General features: G+C 42.4%; 1 protein-coding gene across 4 annotated transcripts in view; it reads left to right on the forward strand.

Moving 5' to 3' along the window:
- Positions 1-23,504, forward strand: part of CUX1 (cut like homeobox 1) — a 622,185-nt gene that overhangs the window by 193,343 nt on the left and 405,338 nt on the right. For all 4 annotated transcript variants that reach the window (XM_063956056.1, XM_063956058.1, XM_063956059.1 and 1 more), the window contains exon 4: positions 22,923-23,001. In XM_063956056.1, coding sequence (XP_063812126.1) covers positions 22,923-23,001 — 79 coding nt within the window. The remainder of the gene's footprint in view (positions 1-22,922; positions 23,002-23,504) is intronic.

Genomic DNA, 23,504 nt, shown 5'->3' on the forward strand with positions numbered 1-23,504 from the left:
CTCGTGAGGCTTAAACCGGCATATAGTAACCAAACAGTGTTTTATATATATATATATATATATATATATATATATATATATATATATATGTGTGTGTGTGTGTGTGTGTGTGTGTGTGTATGTATGTATGTATGTATGTATATATATATATATATATGTGTGTGTGTGTGTGTGTATATATATATATATATATATATATATATATATGGGATGCAGTTAATTTACAGAACGAGGGGATCCCATTGGTTGAAATACCTATGTCGGTATCCCGACTGCAGAGAAAATTCCGTCGGTGGAAATCCCGACAGCCGCCCGGTATTCCCTCTAGGGTGGTGGTCCATGAAATCCCTACTGTCTGGATCCCTGCGGTCAATATACCAATGTTGGAATCCCGGCAGAAGAAATCCTGACCTTGAGTGCAATGTGTTCCCTCGTGGGCTCGCTGTGCGCTCGCCACACTTCTAACTCGGTGGCCACACTATTATATTCCCCCTTGGGTGGTGGTGTGGGCCACCACCCTAGAGGGAATACCGGGCGGCTGTCGGGATTTCCACCGACGGAATTTTCTCTGCAGTCGGGATACCGACATAGGTATTTCAACCAATGCGATCCCCTCGTTCTGTAAATTAACTGCATCCCATATATATATATATATATATATATATATATATATATATATATATATATATATATATATATATATATATATATATATATAAAATGTAGAAGGCGTCACTCGATTCAATGATTACAGGAGCAGGAAGAGTGGTTCAACGTTTCGAGATTTATTTCTCATTGTTAGGATACATAATGAACAAAATACAGACTGACCTTATATCCCATCACCAACACCACACCTAGCCCCCGCCTCCAGGATTTCCAGAAACCGCCCACTGGACGTCATTAACCGGAGCCTGAGAGCTAGGTCCCTAAAGACATAAAAAATACAAAGTAGTGTAACAATATTAATGCAAACAGATAAAAACATGATAACATTTATCAACATGAAGCATATTTACTACAATGTAATGGATAAATTTATGAAACCGTACTGCTGTCTCTGGCTATAAGCCGTTGCTAATGGCAACATCGGGAGTAAAGAAATACTCAACAAGTCTAAATCGGCAAAATAGTTTATGCTGAACCCCATGCTATAATCCAATAATTATATTTACAAAGATATTATTATTATTATAATGTAATTCCAGACTCTACCATATCTGAAACGTGATATCCGCACAGTTTAGATTAAATGAAACAATGAAGCCCCATATGCTCATTGAGGCCCTTAGGTGCTAAGGTTCCGAGCCTATGAATCCACTGTGCCTCACAGCCTAACAATTTACCTGACCGGTCTCCTCGCCTGACTGACCCTGGAATATGGTCAATAAGAATGAATCTGAAAGATTGTAAAAAATGGCGAGCGACCGGTTGATCACCTTGTCCCTTTTCAAATGCAGATTTGATAGCTGATCTATGCATGGCAATTCTTTCACGTGGGGTACGTTCAGTCTTTCCCACGTAACTGAGCCCACAAGGGCAAGTTATTAAATATACAACAAAAGTGGTTTGACATGAAAGCCGATGTCGGATCTGTATGGACCTCCCGCTATGCGATGATGAAATCATAAACCTACAGGTAATGCAATTAGGGCATTTAAAACATTCCATTTTAGGTCTGAGAAATCTAGATTCTACTTTCTGTTTAGATTTAAGTTCAGTTACATCGGTCTACATGGACTACGTTTGATTATTTACCTGGGAGTGCCGCCTTCACAAATCTTTGTGTATACGTATGTGTGTATATATATATATATATATATATATATATATGCGTATATAGAGATATTATATATATATATATATATATATATATATAGATATATGTAATTTATATTGGGAAATGACTGTCTAAGTTTTCGCGTTAAGCAATTGGTTCACGGTGGTTAGCGCTGTTTGCACCCCTTATACATATATATATATATATATATATATATATATATATATATATGTATATGTATGTATGTATAAGGGGTGCAAACAGCGCTAACCACCGTGAACCAATTGCTTAATGCGAAAACTTAGACAGTAATTTCCCAATATAAATTACATACATAAAGTGCATGCAAAATAATAAAATGCATACAAACAAGTGAATTAAATGTATATATAACACTCCCAAAATTAGGTGTCGCGACCAGATTCCAAAGCAGTCCAATTCCAAGATAGACCAGTTTTCAAAATATTCTAGTAGTAAATCAGTCGCGCCTTCAGTGTTAAACAAATGAATATAGTGATGTTATCCTTAGATAATCAATCAAATGTGCGTACCGTAAAAAAGAGGGTCAATAACTTTGTATAGGATATCTTTATGTCAGGAAACCTTGTACTCTTCCTCCTCTTTAGACTCGTCTCTGTATAGGTGTAGAGTTTATACGTGTAAAACATGCAAAAATTGTTTCAATTATTGCTCTTTGAAAGTGATATAGTGCTGGATACATGCAGTGTCACTAAAGTGACTATGTGCAACAAAAAGTGCTAGAGTGCTTAAATAATTAATAAATAAATAATGTGCTGACCCAGTTTAGGTAATGTGCTTATTTACCCATTCGTAGGGGTGCAACACCAACTTTAAGTGAGTACAATTTGTGTACTCATTGTATATTGCACTCACATTTGTATTGCACTCTGTTGAAAGGTGCCCTTGTTCACTCAGCAATAGTGAAGTACCTTAAAGATCAAAACAGGGCTCCCAAATGGGAAGAAAAAAATCTATGGTTTCTGTAATTAATGCAGGGAACAGCCAGAAGAAGCAATAATTGAAACAATTTTTGCATATTTTACACGTATAAACTCTACACGTATATCGAGACGAGTCTAAAGAGGAGGAGGAGTACAAGGTTTCCTGACATAAAGATATCCTATACAAAGTGATTGGCCCTCTTTTTTCCGGTACGCACATTTGATTGATTAAGGATAACATCACTATATTCATTTGTTTAACACTGAAGGCGTGACTGATTTACTACTATAATATATATATAGTCAAAATCGAATGAAAATATCTCACCGTGTGTACACACCCTTAGTGTTAATCGTGCCCGTAGGTTGCATTTATAAACGCTGGAAGACGCAAATTATAGTATGAAGGGAAGGGATGAGATTCTGGTTGCACAATGAAAATCACAAAACTCCAGGATTTGAGTGGCCATAAATAAAACATGGCCCTGCAGAATCTGGTACTAAGCTTTTACAGCTTGACTGCTTTGGGACCTTTTATTTTGTGCAAATTCTTTGGAATGCTGCAGGGTGAGTTAAGGACAGTAAAGCGGAGGGATGTACATGATGGCATCGGCTGTGGTTACTGTTAGCAGTCGTAACAAGTCAGGGTAGCTTATACCAGAACTCTCTGATCTGGAATTTTACAGGCTGTCTTGTGACTTTCAAAGAATCTTATCTGTTCTCTGTAAAGTATGTTTTACTTAAACATTTATGTATAAAAGCTTGCATACAGTCAGGACTGTGTGTGGAAATTGCTTTTGTTAGTATAAACCTGGAGCTTAAGTAGTATATGGAAGAGGAGGCAATGTATAAGGAAGGGGGAAGGTGGCCTTGTCTACGTCGCATTTTGACACGTGTTTATACAGGATTCTTTGCACAGGCAAATCTGTAAGTCTTTATTACCACTGGTATATGTAGTGTGAGAGTATTAATATTTCACTTTGAGGGTTTTGTTCTGATTGAAAGCCTCATTGTGAAACATGATTCCAGCAGTAATTGAATCATATTAAAGTGTCCTTTCTCCTGTATTGCATGAGAAAGGGCCATGTAGATCTGACACCTTGCCAATAAACCTTTCTGCTCATGCACAATTCCGTATCGGAGTGTCATTTTCTAGATCTGACACCTTGCCAATAAACCTTTGTGCTCATGCACAATTCCGGATCGGAGTGTCATTTTCTGCTTACACATACTCTGTATATGTGTGTATATATCAGACGTTCTGAAACAGTCCTCAAAGCACCCCAACGGTCCGGGATTTGGGTATATCCATGGCTCAGCACAGATGGTTAAATCAAATTGACCGAGGTGTTAATTAAGTCATTTGTGGCCAAACATGGATAAGTTTAAAACCTGGACCGTTGATGTGTCTTGAGGACCACGTTTGAGAACCTCTGAGATGTATATATTCAGTTAACTGTTCTCAAGTCTTAGACTAGTACAGTGGTTCTCACATTTGGTCCCCAGGACTCCAGACATTTAAAGTTTTCCAGGTCGCATAGCTGGTGTACAGATGTACTCATTACTCATTGATACGCCCCCCCCCTCCCCCAATGTATCACAGAGTCTGTGTGTGCCCACTGACGGGCGCTATGCTATCCGTGCACCTATAATACTTTCTCTATCGTCCTAGTGGATGCTGGGGTTCCTGAAAGGACCATGGGGAATAGCGGCTCCGCAGGAGACAGGGCACAAAAAGTAAAGCTTTTCCAGATCAGGTGGTGTGCACTGGCTCCTCCCCCTATGACCCTCCTCCAGACTCCAGTTAGATTTTTGTGCCCGGCCGAGAAGGGTGCAATTCTAGGTGGCTCTCATAAAGAGCTGCTTAGAGAAAGTTTAGCTTAGGTTTTTTATTTTACAGTGATTCCTGCTGGCAACAGGATCACTGCAACGAGGGACAGAGGGGAGAAGAAGTGAACTCACCTGCGTGCAGGATGGATTGGCTTCTTGGCTACTGGACATCAGCTCCAGAGGGACGATCACAGGTACAGCCTGGATGGTCACCGGAGCCGCGCCGCCGGCCCCCTTGCAGATGCTGAAGTAAGAAGAGGTCCAGAATCGGCGGCTGAAGACTCCTGCAGTCTTCTAAAGGTAGCGCACAGCACTGCAGCTGTGCGCCATTTTCCTCTCAGCACACTTCACACGCAGTCACTGAGGGTGCAGGGCGCTGGGGGGGGGCGCCCTGGGAGGCAAATGAAAACCTATTAAAAGGCTAAAAATACCTCACATATAGCCCCCAGAGGCTATATGGAGATATTTAACCCCTGCCTGGATTCACAAAATAGCGGGAGACGAGCCCGCCGGAAAAGAGGCGGGGCCTATCTCCTCAGCACACGGCGCCATTTCCTCTCACAGCTCCGCTGGTCAGGACGGCTCCCAGGTCTCTCCCCTGCACTGCACTACAGAAACAGGGTAAAACAGAGAGGGGGGGCAAATTTAATGGCAATATTTTGATATATATAAAGCAGCTATAAGGGAGCACTTATTATAAGGCTATCCCTGTCATATATAGCGCTTTTTTGGTGTGTGCTGGCAGACTCTCCCTCTGTCTCCCCAAAGGGCTAGTGGGTCCTGTCTTCGTGTAGAGCATTCCCTGTGTGTCTGCTGTGTGTCGGTACGTGTGTGTCGACATGTATGAGGACGATATTGGTGTGGAGGCGGAGCAATTGCCAAATATGGGGATGTCACCTCCTAGGGGGTCGACACCAGAATGGATGCCTTTATTTGTGGAATTACGGGATAGCGTCAACTCGCTTAAGCAGTCGTTTGACGACATGAGGCGGCCGGACAATCAATTAGTGCCTGTCCAGGCGCCTCAAACACCGTCAGGGGCTGTGAAACGCCTTTTGCCTCAGTTGGTCGACACAGACCCAGACACAGGCACTGATTCCAGTGGTGACGGTGACGAATCAACCGTATTTTCCAGTAGGGCCACACGTTATATGATTTTGGCAATGAAGGAGGCGTTACATTTAGCTGATACTACAGGTACCACTAAACAGGGTATTATGTGGGGTGTGAAAAAACTACCTATAGTTTTTCCTGAATCAGAAGAATTAAATGACGTGTGTGATGAAGCGTGGGTTGCCCCTGATAAAAAGCTGATAATTTCAAAGAAATTATTGGCATTATACCCTTTCCCGCCAGAGGTTAGGGAGCGCTGGGAAACACCTCCTAGGGTGGACAAGGCGCTAACACGCTTATCTAAACAAGTGGCGTTACCCTCTCCTGAGACGGCCGCACTTAAAGATCCATCAGATAGGAGGATGGAAAATATCCAAAAAAGTATATACACACATGCAGGTGTTATACTACGACCAGCTATAGCGACTGCCTGGATGTGCAGTGCTGGGGTAGTTTGGTCAGAGTCCCTGATTGAAAATATTGATACCCTGGACAGGGACAATATTTTACTGTCGTTAGAACAAATAAAGGATGCATTTCTTTATATGCGTGATGCACAGAGGGATATCTGCACACTGGCATCACGGGTAAGTGCTATGTCCATTTCGGCCAGAAGAGCTTTATGGACGCGACAGTGGACAGGCGATGCGGATTCAAAACGGCATATGGAAGTTTTGCCGTATACAGGGGAGGAGTTATTTGGAGTCGGTCTATCAGATTTGGTGGCCACGGCTACAGCCGGGAAATCCACCTTTCTACCTCAAGTCACTCCCCAACAGAAAAAGGCACCGACTTTTCAACCGCAGCCCTTTCGTTCCTTTAAAAATAAGAGAGCAAAGGGCTATTCATATCTGCCACGAGGCAGAGGTCGAGGGAAAAGACAGCAACAGGCAGCTCCTTCCCAGGAACAGAAGCCCTCCCCGGCTTCTACAAAAGCCTCAGCATGACGCTGGGGCTTCTCAAGCGGACTCGGGGACGGTGGGCGGTCGTCTCAAAAATTACAGCGCGCAGTGGGCTCACTCGCAGGTAGATCCCTGGATCCTGCAGATAATATCTCAGGGGTACAGGTTGGAATTAGAGACAGATCCACCTCGCCGTTTCCTGAAGTCTGCTTTACCAACGTCCCCCTCCGAAAGGGAGACGGTTTTGGAAGCCATTCACAAGCTGTACTCTCAGCAGGTGATAGTCAAGGTACCTCTTCTACAACAAGGGAAGGGGTATTATTCCACTCTATTTGTGGTACCGAAGCCGGATGGCTCGGTAAGGCCTATTCTAAATCTGAAGTCCTTGAACCGGTACATAAAGAAGTTCAAGTTCAAGATGGAGTCACTCAGAGCAGTGATAGCGAACCTGGAAGAAGGAGACTTTATGGTATCCTTGGACATCAAGGATGCGTATCTCCACGTTCCAATTTACCCCTCACATCAGGGGTACCTCAGGTTCGTTGTACAAAACTGTCACAATCAGTTTCAGACGCTGCCGTTTGGTTTGTCCACGGCACCTCGGGTCTTTACAAAGGTAATGGCCGAGATGATGATTCTTCTTCGAAGAAAAGGCGTATTAATTATCCCATACTTGGACGATCTCCTAATAAGGGCAAGGTCCAGAGAACAGCTAGAGATGGGATTAGCACTATCTCAAGAGGTGCTAAAGCAGCACGGATGGATTCTGAATATTCCAAAATCCCAATTAATGCCGACAACTCGTCTGCTGTTCCTAGGGATGATTCTGGACACGGTTCAGAAAAAGGTTTTTCTTCCCGAGGAAAAAGCCAAGGAGTTATCCGACCTGGTCAGGAACCTCCTAAAACCAGGAAAGGTGTCTGTACATCAATGCACAAGAGTCCTGGGAAAAATGGTGGCTTCTTACGAAGCAATTCCATTCGGCAGATTCCATGCAAGAATTTTCCAAAGGGATCTGTTGGACAAATGGTCAGGGTCGCATCTTCAGATGCACCTGCGGATAACCCTGTCTCCAAGGACAAGGGTATCTCTTCTGTGGTGGTTGCAGAGGGCTCATCTATTGGAGGGCCGCAGATTCGGCATACAGGATTGGATCCTGGTGACCACGGACGCCAGCCTGAGAGGCTGGGGAGCAGTCACACAAGGAAGAAACTTCCAGGGAGTGTGGTCGAGCCTGGAAAAGTCTCTTCACATAAACATTCTGGAACTAAGAGCAATCTACAATGCTCTAAGCCAGACGGAACCTCTGCTTCAAGGAAGACCGGTGTTGATCCAGTCGGACAACATCACGGCAGTCGCCCATGTAAACAGACAGGGCGGCACAAGAAGCAGGAGTGCAATGGCAGAAGCTGCCAGGATCCTTCGCTGGGCGGAGAATCACGTGATAGCACTGTCAGCAGTGTTCATCCCGGGCGTGGACAACTGGGAAGCAGACTTCCTCAGCAGACACGATCTTCACCCGGGAGAGTGGGGACTTCATCCAGAAGTTTTCCACATGCTAATAAACCGTTGGGAAAGACCAATGGTGGACATGATGGCGTCTCGCCTCAACAAAAAACTGGACAGGTATTGCGCCAGGTCAAGAGATCCGCAGGCAATAGCTGTGGACGCGCTGGTAACACCTTGGGTGTACCAGTCGGTGTATGTGTTTCCTCCTCTGCCTCTCATACCAAAGGTATTGAGAATCATACGGCAAAGCGGAGTAAGAATGATACTAGTGGCTCCGGATTGGCCAAGAAGGTCTTGGTACCCGGAACTTCAAGAGATGGTCACGGACGATCCGTGGCCTCTACCTCTGAGAAGGGACCTGCTTCAACAGGGTCCCTGCCTCTTTCAAGACTTACCGCGGCTGCGTTTGACGGCATGGCGGTTGAACGCCAGATCCTAAAAGGAAAAGGCATTCCAGAAGAAGTCATTCCTACCTTGATTAAGGCAAGAAAGGAAGTCACCGCGAAGCATTATCACCGCATTTGGCGGAAATATGTTGCGTGGTGCGAGGATCGGAGTGCTCCGACGGAGGAATTTCAACTGGGTCGTTTCCTACATTTCCTGCAATCAGGATTGTCTATGGGTCTCAAATTGGGATCTATTAAGGTTCAAATTTCGGCCCTGTCAATATTCTTCCAAAAAGAATTGGCCTCAGTCCCTGAGGTCCAGACTTTTGTCAAAGGAGTACTGCATATACAGCCTCCTGTGGTGCCTCCGGTGGCACCGTGGGATCTAAATGTAGTTTTAGATTTCCTCAAATCCCATTGGTTTGAACCACTAAAAAATGTGGATTTGAAATATCTCACATGGAAAGTGACTATGTTACTGGCCCTGGCTTCCGCCAGGAGAGTATCTGAACTGGCGGCTTTATCTTATAAAAGCCCTTATTTAATTTTCCATTCGGATAGGGCAGAGCTGCGGACGCGTCCGCATTTTCTCCCTAAGGTGGTATCAGCGTTTCACCTGAACCAGCCTATTGTAGTGCCTGCGGCTACAAGCGACTTGGAGGACTCCAAGTTGTTGGACGTTGTCAGAGCTTTAAAAATATACATTTCAAGGACGGCTGGAGTCAGAAAATCTGACTCGCTGTTTATACTGTATGCACCCAACAAGTTGGGTGCGCCTGCTTCTAAGCAGTCGATTGCTCGTTGGATTTGTAACACAATTCAACTTGCACATTCTGTGGCAGGCCTGCCACAGCCTAAATCTGTTAAGGCCCATTCCACAAGGAAGGTGGGCTCATCTTGGGCGGCTGCCCGAGGGGTCTCGGCATTACAACTCTGCCGAGCAGCTACGTGGTCAGGGGAGAACACGTTTGTAAAATTCTACAAATTTGATACCCTGGCAAAAGAGGACCTGGAGTTCTCTCATTCGGTGCTGCAGAGTCATCCGCACTCTCCCGCCCGTTTGGGAGCTTTGGTATAATCCCCATGGTCCTTTCAGGAACCCCAGCATCCACTAGGACGATAGAGAAAATAAGAATTTACTTACCGATAATTCTATTTCTCGGAGTCCGTAGTGGATGCTGGGCGCCCATCCCAAGTGCGGATTATCTGCAATACTTGTACATAGTTATTGTTAACTAATTCGGGTTATTGTTTAGGGAGCCATCTTTCAGAGGCTCCTCTGTTATCATACTGTTAACTGGGTTTAGATCACAAGTTGTACGGTGTGATTGGTGTGGCTGGTATGAGTCTTACCCGGGATTCAAAATCCTCCCTTATTGTGTACGCTCGTCCGGGCACAGTACCTAACTGGAGTCTGGAGGAGGGTCATAGGGGGAGGAGCCAGTGCACACCACCTGATCTGGAAAAGCTTTACTTTTTGTGCCCTGTCTCCTGCGGAGCCGCTATTCCCCATGGTCCTTTCAGGAACCCCAGCATCCACTACGGACTCCGAGAAATAGAATTATCGGTAAGTAAATTCTTATTTTTCCCCCTTCTAAGAGGAGACTGGGAAAGCATGCACAGTTTGGGATCCTGAAGACCCAAGTTTCAGAACCTATGGACTCTTTCACACAGAAGGTGCCTCTACACAATTGGATATAAAGTGTCCTTTTACAACTTGCATACAAGAAATTATACAACTCATCAAATATTGAAAAGATAAATATTGACCTTTCAGGTTACAAAAAAAACCCCAAAACTTAAAACTGCTCAGCTTGTGCAAACCAGAGTAGAGTGAATGTTCCACTGCTTCCAGAGAGGGTTTACTGGATCCCTCTACCAAAGTATATCATACAAATATTAAAGAAACATAAAATTATGAAGATTTGTTGTATTATAGCACTATAAAAAAATAATAATAATTTGCATAAAATGTATGGCTGCAAGTCAAATAACTGATATATTATTGCCGATCAATCTTCCACATTTTTAAATATTAGCATGATTTCTTAACCACAATATGGTTATTAGGATTACATATTATAGTAGTCCCTTAAATAATTCCAAATATGCTATGTAATATCCAATGTTCCATATTCCAAGCTCATGATGAAAACAGCCTACAGTAGTCAGAAGAGAAATGCGTTGGATTTGCTGTGATTGCTTTTGTCATTGATGGGCTACCAGAGTAATATTTAGACTTTGATGTGTATTATCCTTGTAGCACAGTTGCAGCTTTGCAAGCTACTGTGGTAGTGTGCACATAATGGGAAATATTTGGACTCTCAATGGTCAAGAATTGGTTACACTTCGGGAGGCTGATAATTCTGTATAACAACTTGCAGCTGAAGACCAGAGTCGAAGTGCTTTGCCAGATGCATTGCATACTGTAGTAACTACATTTCTAGATCAAACTAATTTCTTATACATGATAAATATACTGTTATATTAATATCTAATAAAATAAAATGAATCACCTGGCCTCATCTGGCCAACGACCTAGCAAAGCTCTCATGCAGAAGAACATGTTGTGCTGCCCCCCACCAAGTGTCACTCCTAGGCATGTGCCTCATACGGTTGTGCTCATAAGTTTACATACCCTAGCAGAATTTGTGAGTTTCTGGCCATTTGTCAGAGAATATGAATGATAACTCACAAACTTTTCTTTCACTCATGGTTAGTGGTTGGGTGATGCCATTTATTGTCAAACAGCTGTGTTTACTCTTTTTAAATCATAATGACAACAGAAACTACCCAAATGACCCTGATCAAAAGTTTACATACCCTGGAGATTTTGGCCTGATAACATGCACACAAGTTGACACAAACGGGTTTGAATGGCTACTAAAGGTAACCATCCTCACCTGTGATCTGTTTGCTTGTAATCTGTGTGTGTGTATAAAAGGTCAGTGAGTTTCTGGACTTCTGAAAGACCCTTGTATCTTTCATCCAGTGCTGCACTGACGTGTCTGGATTTTGAGTCATGGGGAAAGCAAAACAATTTTTCAAAGGCTCTGCGGGAAAAGGTAATTGAACTGTATAAAACAGGAAAGGGATATAAAAAGATATCCAAGCAATTGAGAATGGCAATCAGCAGTGTTCAAACTCTAATTAAGAAGAGGAAAATGAGGGATTCTGTGGAAACCAAATCACGGTCAGGTAGACCAACAAAAATTTCAGCCACAACTGTCAGGAAAATTGTTCGGGATGCAAAGAAAAATCCACAAATAACTTCAGCTGAAATACAGGACTCTCTGAAAAAAAGTGGTGTGGTTGTTTCAAGATGCACAATAAGGAGGCATTTGAAGAAAAGTGAGCTGCATGGTCGAATCACCAGAAGAAAGCCATTACTACGCAAATGCCACAAAGCATCCCGCTCACAATACTTCAAACATCACAGAGACAAGCCTCAAAACTTCTGGAACAAAGTCATTTGGAGTGATGAGACCAAAATTGAACTTTTTGGCCACAACCATAAACGTTACATTTGGAGAGGAGTCAACAAGGCCTATGATGAAAGGTACACCATTCCTACTGTGAAACACGGAGGTGGATCGCTGTTGTTTTTTGGGGATGTGTGAGCTACAAAGGCACTGGAAACTTGGTCAAAATTGATGGCAAGATGAATGCAGCATGTTATCAGAAAAAACTGGAGGAAAATTTGCACTCATCAGCCCGGAAGCTGCGCATGGGACGTACTTGGACGTTCCAACATGACAATGATCCAAAACACAAGGCCAAGTCGACCTGTCATTGGCTACAGCAGAATAAAGTGAAGGTTCTGGAGTGGCCATCTCAGTCTCCTGACCTCAATATCATTAAGCCACTCTGGGGAGATCTCAAACGTGCAGTTCATGCAAGACAGCCCAAGAATTTACAGGAACTGGAGGCTTTTTGCCAAGAAGAATGGACAGCTTTACCATCTGAGAAAATAAAGAGCCTCATTCACAACTACCACAAAAGACTTCAATCTGTCATTGATGTTAAAGGGGGCAATACACGGTATTAAGAACTGGGGTATGTAAACTTTTGATCAGGGTCATTTGGGTAGTTTCTGTTGTCATTTTGATTTAAAAAGAGTAAACACAGTTGTTTGACAATAAATGGCTTCACCCAACCACTAACCATGAGTGAAAGAAAAGTTTGTGAGTTTTCATTCATATTCTCTGACAAATGGCCAGAAAATCACAAATTCTGCTAGGGTATGTAAACTTATGAGCACAACTGTATGTCTAGTGGGAAATCCACTGCTCCCTGGCACTGATAAAGCCTCCAGATACTCCCTAACCTATCTCAAAAGTCAATATCAACCTTATCTCATTAGTTACGATAATCCAAACTATCTGCCTTAAATGTAGTGCTGTAAAAGCTTAAAAACAAACAAACCATGAATTCTATAAGGAGTACCTAGACAGGGCTTTATTTGGTTGCATTTAATATAGGAAAGTAAGCATAAAGCTTAAGGGGGGTACTCACGGAGCGATATGCTAAGCAATCTGACTAGATTGCTTAGAATTTGAGCATGATCGCTCCGTGTGTACCCCTACAGCGATAGCGATGCGCAGCCCCGTGCATCACTATCGCTGGCGGTAGATTGGCCTGCATGCAGGCCAATCTAGCAGATCGCTCACTTCACCCGCTGGGTGAAATGAGCGGCCCCCCCATCTCCCCCCGCACGCTCGGCACAGATCGCGATGTGCTGAGCGGCGGGAGAGATGTGTGCTGAGCGATTCGCTCAGCACACATCTCTCCCGCATTGGCCCCTCTATATAGGCCTTTAGTGTCTTTTAAAAACAGAATGACCCAGAAATAACATGACAAGGAAGTTGCTTATAATGATCAGAAACAGAAAACTCTTTTTTTTTTTTTTTTTTTTTAATGGAGAGTGTACCTACCAGGAAAATTATGAAAAATATACCGAACTTCCAAAGCAAATTGATCCCCAAGAATTGGTATCTTTTAATAAAAACACATGACCTTTTACCTTTCTCTGCTGCCCAAAAGCTCCTTCACTGTGGGGTCACTAATCAAAGATTTGTTTGTATGCTAATTAATGTTTTTTTTTTCAACCTTTTATTTTACATTTTGTTCTAACACATTTGTATTTGGAAATTTTGTTTTTATTTTTTTGGGACATGATGTAATTACATCCAATAAACAAAATTGATATTTATACATATAAGTATAAGAAACATGACTATGCTTTCTCAATTCTTTGTTGTGATGCTACATTATTCTGTGTCCTAACAATGCAGCGGGCACCTGTCAATGACTATCATGTTTCTGAGTTTACGGGGGGAAGAAATGTTCTCAATAATAATAAAGCATTGCTTTGATGTATACGTTTCCCTATATGTATATATAAACACTGGGATGTCCTCACTATTGTTCTTAATAAGTACTGCATCTGGAGGGTACCATAAAACCTTATCTGACATGCTAATCTTATCTGTAGCTGGGAGATTGAGGATTGCAGATTTAAACATTCCTTCATTCTGTAAGATTGTACATTAACCCCTGGTCTACTCAAAATTACTTTATAGATACTCATATTGTTGGGCATACTCTATGACCGTGTTCTCCAACCTTAATTGGGGTGTGAGCTACTTTCGGAAAATAAAACCTCTGAAAGAGCTACCCCCTCCCCCTAATGCGCGTGCGTTCCTGCGGAAGTGGGTGTGGCTTCACAAAAGTGGGCGTGACCTCACAACTACAAGTAATGCCCCCCCGCGTAGTGCCAGGTACACAAATAATGCCCCTCAGCAGTGCCAGATACACAAATAATGCCCCTCAGCAGTGCCAGATACACAAATAATGCCCCTCAGCAGTGCCAGATATTCAAATAATGCCTCCCAGCAGTGCCAGATACACAAATAATGCCCTCAGCAGTGCCAGATACACAAATAATGCCCCCCAGCAGTGCCAGATACAATGTCCCCAACAGTGCCAGATACAGTTCCCCCCGCAGCGCCAGATAAAATGCTTCCTCACAGTGTCCCACACAGTGCTAACCCTTGCTGGCTTCTTCTACTGCCGCCGGTGCTGCTCCTCCTGTATGAGTGACGGAAGGGGAGGAGAGCGCAGCGCGTGCCTCTCCTGTGAAGTCCGGAGAGCGGCTGCGGTGAGGCATTTAAAATATGGTAAGTGAGCCAATCAAAACTCGCGGTCCGGCAGCCAGTCAGGTGTCGCCACTGCCTGTCCACGAGCTCTGATTGGCTGACTACCGGCACCATATTAAAAATGAAGGGAGGAGGAGTGCCAGTGACTGCCCAAGCCCGTGCACTCTGTGAGCTACCAAAAATACTACGGCGAGCTACCAGTGTCTCGCGAGCTACAGGTTGGAGATTACTGCTCTATGATATAGTTGTATTTCATTTTCTTAACTCCCTTATTATGCTATAATCACGACAGCAACAGTTGGTCATAGTGACAGCTCATCAAACTTAACTTTCTCTGGCACTTGAGTAAAGCCATTTACTGACTAGCTTTCCTTGAGTACAGGCAGCTGTCATCAGCTGCTCCCAGTCCATGCCAGCAGTGCGTCCCTTTGCCTCCATGTGCCCAGCACAAGTCTCCAGGATGGTTTACGTAGCTGACTACACAATTGTTATTAGTCAGACCCTGAATTAACCTGCTATTGAGGCTACATGAAGAGTTCATGCTGATGCTCTGTATAGCAAATGTAATGTGAAGCAAGACCCCACTGTGATATAATGGCCCACTTGCAAGGCCATTGTGTAGCTAACTGCTTCCATAGGTTGTAAAATTGTATGCCAGACTGTAGTTGTCTATATGCTTTGCAGGCAAACAGTTACATTTAGGTGCTCGATACCTCGGTAAAATCCCTGATTCTCAGAGAATAGGCTTTATTCTCATTGTACTAATTCATCCCACAAAATGAGTGCATTACACTGTTTCGCTTACAAGTACACATTAAGCTTTGGATTTGTGTTCGGTTTCTAGCAAGTTGTGAGCTGTGTCTGTGCGCAAGCCAATTCTATTATTGCTGGTGGAACTAATCTAAAGGTAACGGGAACTGTACTGGAACTAAAAATGGTGTGTACACACGGTGAGAGAGTTTCTTACGATTTTGACTATATAGTCAAAATCGTAAGAGAAGTTAGTGCAGATATCAAGGTGAAAGTCAACTTGCGATGCTGATGCGCGGTCGACATCGCAAGCCTAGATAGACTGTGCAGGCAAGTCAATTTTGACTATCTCGTAGAAAAGATAGTCAAAATTGACACTTAGCCAAAATCGCACATAGTCAGTATCACAAGAACAGTCATTATGTGCTTGCGATGCCGACCTAGCCCCTGTCGCATAGTGAGAATAGGGGTTAGCCCGAATCTCACCGTGTGTATGCACCTTTAGATTAGCTGGCAGTTTCTTATGATTTGTAATATTTAAAAACCTTATGCCCTTATTTATCAATGAGTGATACATTTCACTGTGAGTGATAAATTGCATCAGCCAATTGGCTCCTAACTGTCATTTTTCAAACACAGTCTGTAACATGGCAGTTAGGAGCTGATTGGCTGGTGCAATTTATCACTCACAGTGAAATTTATCACTCATTGATAATTAGGGGTATTAGTGTTCTACCGACACTGAATATGCCCGTCATTTTCTCAGTGACGTATCACAGCAGACACTTGCTTCAGGATCCCCAGGCGTCAGGGTTACAGTTGCAGTTTATTATAGACCTGGCCTGTTGTGTTGTTACTGATGCATGGATGCTTCTCTTGTAATTGAAGTCCATTTATGTGGTAATAAGATGTAAACTTAAATGTGGTCTAAGTAGTTTGTATGGCTGTGTGCCTCATTTACCCAAGGTTCAGTGAGGAGCTTAGGTAAATGCATGGCATTGCCTAGTTAGGTATAATGAATGGAACAAGGCAGACAAAGATGCACGTTTTGTAGAGCCAGCTCTTACTTCTAATTTTGTATATTGTTAAATTCATAATATCCTGTTTTTGGAAAGTGAAATTACTGTATTTGTTTTGAAATTAATGTTCTTTAGACAACATATAAATTACATTCACTATAGCTTTTTCATGATGATGATATTGATATTATTATTGAATTGTCATACTCTAGAGTGCTGAGCTGTGGCAGCGAGAGAGGAAAACGCACACACAGTGCAGTGTACTATATACTTATACTTAGTCATTTATAATTAACAGTGACGTGCAACTACACACATTGCCGTAGATTTGTAAGGCAGAGGGGTTTTCTTTGGCTCTTATAGAGACAGTAAATTAAAGTAAAACCTTAAAGTAAAGCTGGACACACACTATAAGATTATCTGTCCAATCTAGCTGGTGGGAATGAAAATCTGGTAATGCCTAGGAGCAAATAACAATCAACCATTTGCTTCCACAATCCAGAAAATGGACAAAAATTGTTGTTTAGATAAATTGGTTAAATCTGATAATCTTCTAGTGTGTGTTCAGCTTAAGTCTGAGTTTGAAATATTGGCCCTCATTCCGAGTTGATCGGTCGCAAGGCGAATTTAGCAGAGTTACACACGCTAAGCCGCCGCCTACTGGGAGTGAATCTTAGCTTCTTAAAATTGCGACCGATGTATTCGCAATATTGCGATTACTAACTACTTAGCAGTTTCAGAGTAGCTCCAGACTTACTCTGCCTGTGCGATCAGTTCAGTGCTTGTCGTTCCTGGTTGACGTCACAAACACACCCAGCGTTCGCCCAGGCACTCCCACCGTTTCCCCGGCCACTCCTGCGTTTTTTCCGGAAACGGTAGCGTTTTCAGCCACACGCCCCTGAAACGCCGTGTTTCCGCCCAGTAACACCCATTTCCTGTCAATCACATTACGATCGCCGGAGCGAAGAAAAAGCCGTGAGTAAAAATACTTTCTTCATAGTAAAGTTACTTGGCGCAGTCGCAGTGCGAACATTGCGCATGCGTACTAAGCGGATTTTCACTGCGATGCGATGAAAAATACCGAGCGAACAACTCGGAATGAGGGCCTTTATATGGTGGGTCAATTCTTTACTCATTTATTACTGAAGAGCTAACACATTCGAATATCCATTCAGTGTTGCTAATGAATCCTTTTATAGGTAAATAAGAAAATGTTGTAATGTAAGAATTCAATCCTAAAGCTGGGCATACACTATACAATTATCTGGCAGACCATCTGTCCTATTTGGCTGATTGGAATGAAAATCTGGTAATGTTTGGGAGCAAATGGTCGATTGTCTGCCAATTGTATAGTGTATGCTCAGCCTTAGATATAAATTCTGTATAAGTTCTTATCACAATTAATGATGATTTCAAATATAACTTCACAGTATCACCAAAAATGAAATAGCATGGATGCAACAATAATAAAACGTCATAGAAAAATAAATATTAAAAATACTTTGATGTCTGCAACACGTTTCATGGAGCCAGTTCACTTTCTTATGCAGGAATAAATGAGTAAAGAATTGGTTCACTTGTCTTTAATCCCATACAATAGAACATATAAAACTCAGACATAATTTAAGGTTGTATTTTAATTTACTGCCTGCACCAAATAAATCTCCCCCCCTTTCTTGCAAATTGACCCAGGGGCTTTTTCTTTTTTCTTTTACAGGTTCAGTATCTCTAGGCAGCAAACATGAGGTCAATTAAATTCAGAGCGAATTGAATAGATCCGGGAAGGAGCTCCCGGAGCTATTCAATTCAGCGTGATGCTAAGTCGGAGAATGCCTGTACTTCCAGACTAAACAGGGTGTTTAGTTGTAAGAACGGGCATTCTTATCCACAATGCTGTTTGCCCTTGCCAAAGGGCACAAAACAGCATTGGGCACCTAGGTTTGTCTGATTTCTGCTCGGAACCCCAGAGGGGTGCGAAAAGAAATCCTCTAGTTGATGATAACATCGCACTGAATTGCCCAATGTTGCAGATTATTCTGTGCACCTCTATGGTGGAAGAGCTTAAATCTGCAATGTGGGTGGTTGGAACACCAGTAACTTGCAGCCCTTGCCCCTAAATGAATGCCCTCCTTATGACCACACTCATAACTCCATAAGAGTTAATGCTCAAAAAAATAAAACCGTGTTGCAGGAAATGTTGAAATGAATGCAAATCAGATAGAATGCTTGACAATATCTGTGTGTGTGTGTGAGATGCAAACTGTGGAGTAGAAAAAAATGTACATTGCATCTCCCCAAAAGCAGTATAGCTGAACAACTAGACTATTTTGTACATCTCTTCATTCCTGCTGTGTCTCCATAAGTGGCAAATGTCAGTTTCAGGAGCTTTATCGTTCTCACAGCAGTGGAAATGTAGTAAGCTGGCTGTTTCAGTCAATGGGTAAATAGAGCACTAATATACTAGAGCCATCATATACAGTTCAACATGATAACCTTATAAAACAAAGGTAAAGTGATGCAAGGAATTATGGGTAGACCTGCAAAATACCATGTCTAACCTGCCTTTTGTGTAAATATAATATTGCATTTTATGCTGTGGATTACATGTTGCCATGCTGAGTACATTTTGCATTTCAGTTACATGCTTTATGTAAATGTGTATCTGTATTTTATTAGTGTTTGTCTGAATTAGCCAAAAATTAAAGTGTTAGAGAATTACTTATTTTTTCTCTGCCAAACTCCTCCCCCCCTCCCCCCTCCCCCGAAAAAATAAACACACAACACGTTTCGGTCAGGACTAGTTGGAGCTGTCATCTTGGCTGCAGTCTCTCTTGTCCTGAAGATACTTGCCAACATCTGAAATCCGTTTCCAGAGAACCTTTGCTGTTGGGCAGGTGAATCTGTACACGCGTTGTTTGGAGAAATGAAATGCAGACATGGAGCGCTGTATCATACAACAGGACTTGACTACTGGAGTAGTTTTCATTCCTTTCTGTTGGACTTTAACTCTTTGTCCTTAATGCAGTTTAGTTTATACAGCTTTCAGGATGAACACATATGCATTGTATTATCCTATATAATATGCTAATGCTGCTCCTCACCTCTTTCAGGGGAATTCAAATGTTTTGCACGCTGGCGGTCACTAGATGGCGACCAATGGAGCAATTCAAGTGTGTTCCATCCAGGCACGCACAGTCGCCCGCGCTGACATTGCTGTTATGTTCCGTCTTTTTGACAGGCTGGTAACTAGTGGAGATATAAATATGCATCTCATGAAATAATGTACCTGTATATTTCTGGGCAAATAACTTTAATTGTAATGTCAGAGCTCGATAGTTTATTTAAATGCGCTCTGCCTTGGCTACAAAACTGCTCAGACTCTTCTCTTTGGTATGCGTGTTTTTGCCTTTCCTGACAGATGTCCAACTTGTTAAACTGTTTTTAGGAGCAGGAAATCTCAGAGTATTTGTCTGTCGATACCTCACAAAGAAAAAGCAGGTTACATTAATAGCAGCCATTCTCATTCTACCCCTCAGTGATTTTTGTTTTCCCTGTAAGCATGCTGTTCTCAAATAAGCATATACGCTATGGGGTCAATGTAATAAGGAGTAAGTTTGCATCGTTAAAATTGCATGAAATTGCGCAGCCGAGAAAGGCAACAGTTAGAAAGGCCGATTTGTGGGATTCGCGACGGTGTTGCACAAGTTTTCTACAAAAAACAACTTGGGAGAAGGGCATGAAAAAGTGGGGAAACTATCCTGGACCCCCAAAAAGTGACAACTGAGATAGCAGGACCATATAGAAGGCTGTTAGTCACCAGAAGGAAAGTGCTGTAGGTTCTACTGGGGTTGGTACACACAAACCAATGTATGTCCTCAGAAAATGCAAGGCAAGTTTGCACTTCATATGCGGGTACACCATGAAAACAGCTTGCGGGACCCAACTTGCTCCTAATTGAATTGACCCCTAGATTTGCTTGTAACATTACTGACGACCCCAAACGTTCCATCATGAAACACTTTCAAAATGCCCTGCATATTACAAATGTTTTGGGGCTGGTTCCCATATTCAAGTGTGGAACGTTGTCAGGCAAATGTAAAAGGAAATTTTAGGGCAAAACACACAAGTATGATAAATGTTAAAACTAAATCTCCCCCACTGCCAATGTATAAACAATGTACTGCCTCTACTATTCATTTTGAGTATTTTAAAGAAAAATGTAAAAATAATAATAATTCCATGGTAGCTAGTTAATGAAAATGATACAAGGCAAACATGCAGTGGGGTGGATATTGCTCGGAAACAATGCATATCCCATTATTCCTGTCACGTATTATCAGAAGAAACCACATATTTCATAAAGTGATGCTCAAATATTCAGCAGTGGATAAGAAATATATGAAAAATTCAGCACTAACCACAGTTAGGGGAAGAGTATGCAGTGAAATTCAATTTATGCTTGTCAATGAACCTGCATATCTCATGCAATCATGCACTAGGATATATCACTCCAGGAAGCTCAAGTTGATACTTTATCGTACTGACTTTTGCTAGAATATTAGAAAAAGCAAGTTATCTGCTGAAAGTACATTCTCTTATTCTGGGGAAACATAGAAATTTAATGCATGTGCTAATCCCTCCGAGAAAGAGGAAACTCCAACTTTTACACATTTTATTTCCCTCTATCATTCTCTTTTCAGCATTAAATGACTGCATTTCCTCCTTTAGGTAAACAGAATATTCTTATTGTCAGTAACCACTATAGTACAGTCTGAATGCATGCATACAGCCCTGATCAAATGAGTTGGCCACACAGAATAGACAAATACATAGATGACATAATTATTACACGAGTCCAAATTAAACATAGCCAACACCTTAAAATGTTTTCTTCTCTTTGATTATATAAATGTCTAGTGATCAACTTCTTGCCACTTAGGCAGATTCAATTGCCCGCTGGCTTTAGCACGTGGCTTCAGCTCCCCGGTTAAGCGCCCAGAGCTATTCACTTGCTGCCCGCAAATAGCTACGGAGGCTGTAGTGAGATACCTGTGTTGCACTATTGGGGCTAGCCAAGGGCAGTAGCTGAATAGTTCCAGGCACTTAACCTGGAAGCTAACCCCACAAGGTAAAGGCAGTGGATAATTGAATCCCTCCCTTTGGTTGAAATTTGTCAAAAAGTGTAAGGGAAGACTGTTGGTATTCACATTGCACAAATAACCCGGTACCGACACGGCATATTGCCGTGTCGAACCGGGTCAGTGTGCGATGTGAAAGCACACTGGCCGATTTAGCGGGTCGCCTGACCCGGTAAATCAACCCGGTAAAAAAGAAGGGTTTTACCCGGGTTGATTACCGGGTCAGGTGCGGTGTGAATGGGAGCCGTGTCGATGCGACACGGTTCCCATTCACAAGATAGCTCATCTCCCGACGCCGCCTCCACCCCCGCCCCTGCTGCTGCTGCGCGCTCCGTTGTTATGGCAACCGACCCGGTATATTGCCGGGTCGGAAAGCCAGCAGCGGAGTGCAAATGCCGGATCCCACCCGGTAAGTACACGTTTGTCTTACCGGGTAGGATCCGGCATTTGCAGTCTGAATGCAGCATTAGTGAGCCATGGATACTTATATTGTACTGTTGTGTCTGGCTCAGTCCTATGCCTTTCCAGGATATCTAATATCACTTGTTGTATAGTAATACTTATTTGTTTTTATTGAATATCATTTATTTATATAGTGTCTACATATTACACAGCAATGAGTATATTTAATCAGTCACACTAGTCCTAATAGAAGAGTAGTCCGGTAAATGGAGCATCTGAAAGAAGCCCACACAAACATGAGGAAGAACTTACAAATGCCACACAGATTAAATACGTTTTTCAAAGTATTATTAAAGTATTATGTAAATATCATGGAGGACTTTTTTTGTACAGAAGCTGCAATGGACCCCCCCACGGTTCAGTAACAGGCCTGCTGATGCTTCAACTGCTTCAGTTGCTTGCAGGCAACCATCAAAAGGCAATAAAGGAAATATGATTGTTCATTTCTCGCTCAGGGGCCAGATGTATTAACCTGGAGAAGGCATAAGGAAGTGATAAACCAGTGATATGTGCAAGGTGATAAAGGCACCAGCCAATCAGATCCTAACTGTTAATTTACATATTGGAGCTGATTGGCTGGTGCCTTTATCACCTTGCACATATCACTGGTTTATCACTTCCTTATGCCTTCTCCAGGTTAATACATCTGCCCCTCAGTGACTTCTTGTCCAACTACTGCCACCGCTGGAAACGAACAGTGCTTTATTATTACATATGAATTCTTCCAGGTTTACAGCGCCATTGTAGTGAGGTTTCCCAAGCTATTTACTGGCATGGAACCCCGACACGTCATTGGGTCTAAAATTTAAAAAAACAAACAAACATTTTTATTTTTTGGGGGGAAGTGGAAAACTCCTATTGTGTTCTGTGTCTTCAGATGAAAAAAAATAACTTTTTTTTCTCTCTTTTATAGATCGATGCATTAAGTAAAAGAAGCAAAGAAGCTGAAGCTGCCTTCTTGAATGTTTATAAAAGATTAATTGATGTCCCAGGTAAACCTCTTGTGTTTATTCAGCTGTTATAATGAGGGTTTCCTTATCGACTGCCTTTTTTTTTTACTGCATTGCAGAATACTAGGGTCTGTGTGACTATACTTCCCGATATCTGAGGTATAGATATCTGACCACATTGTTTAAACAGAATTCGCAGGGGCTCTGCACTCACTATATTAACTAACAATAATAAACAGTGGAGTTTTAGTTCATGTATTGATTAATGCATTTAAGCCTGCAGCCCCCGGCGGGGGACCCCACTATACTGCAGGTCTTACTCTATTGCTCAAAATAATTACAATGAAAATAGCTATCACATTAGTATTTTAGGTATGCTACCTCGTCTAAAGCTCACAGTGACTTCGCTTTTATAGGTGAGACCGTTATCAACACCTCTCTCCTAGGAGAACAGCTGATACAAGCTATAATTACGTTGAAACAGGGTGCATGAGAAAATGTGATCTCAAAAAGATTAATTGAAAAATGAATCTAATAAACAAAAA

The sequence above is a fragment of the Pseudophryne corroboree genome, chromosome 2, assembly GCF_028390025.1.
Source record: "Pseudophryne corroboree isolate aPseCor3 chromosome 2, aPseCor3.hap2, whole genome shotgun sequence".
Classification (NCBI taxonomy): domain Eukaryota; kingdom Metazoa; phylum Chordata; class Amphibia; order Anura; family Myobatrachidae; genus Pseudophryne; species Pseudophryne corroboree.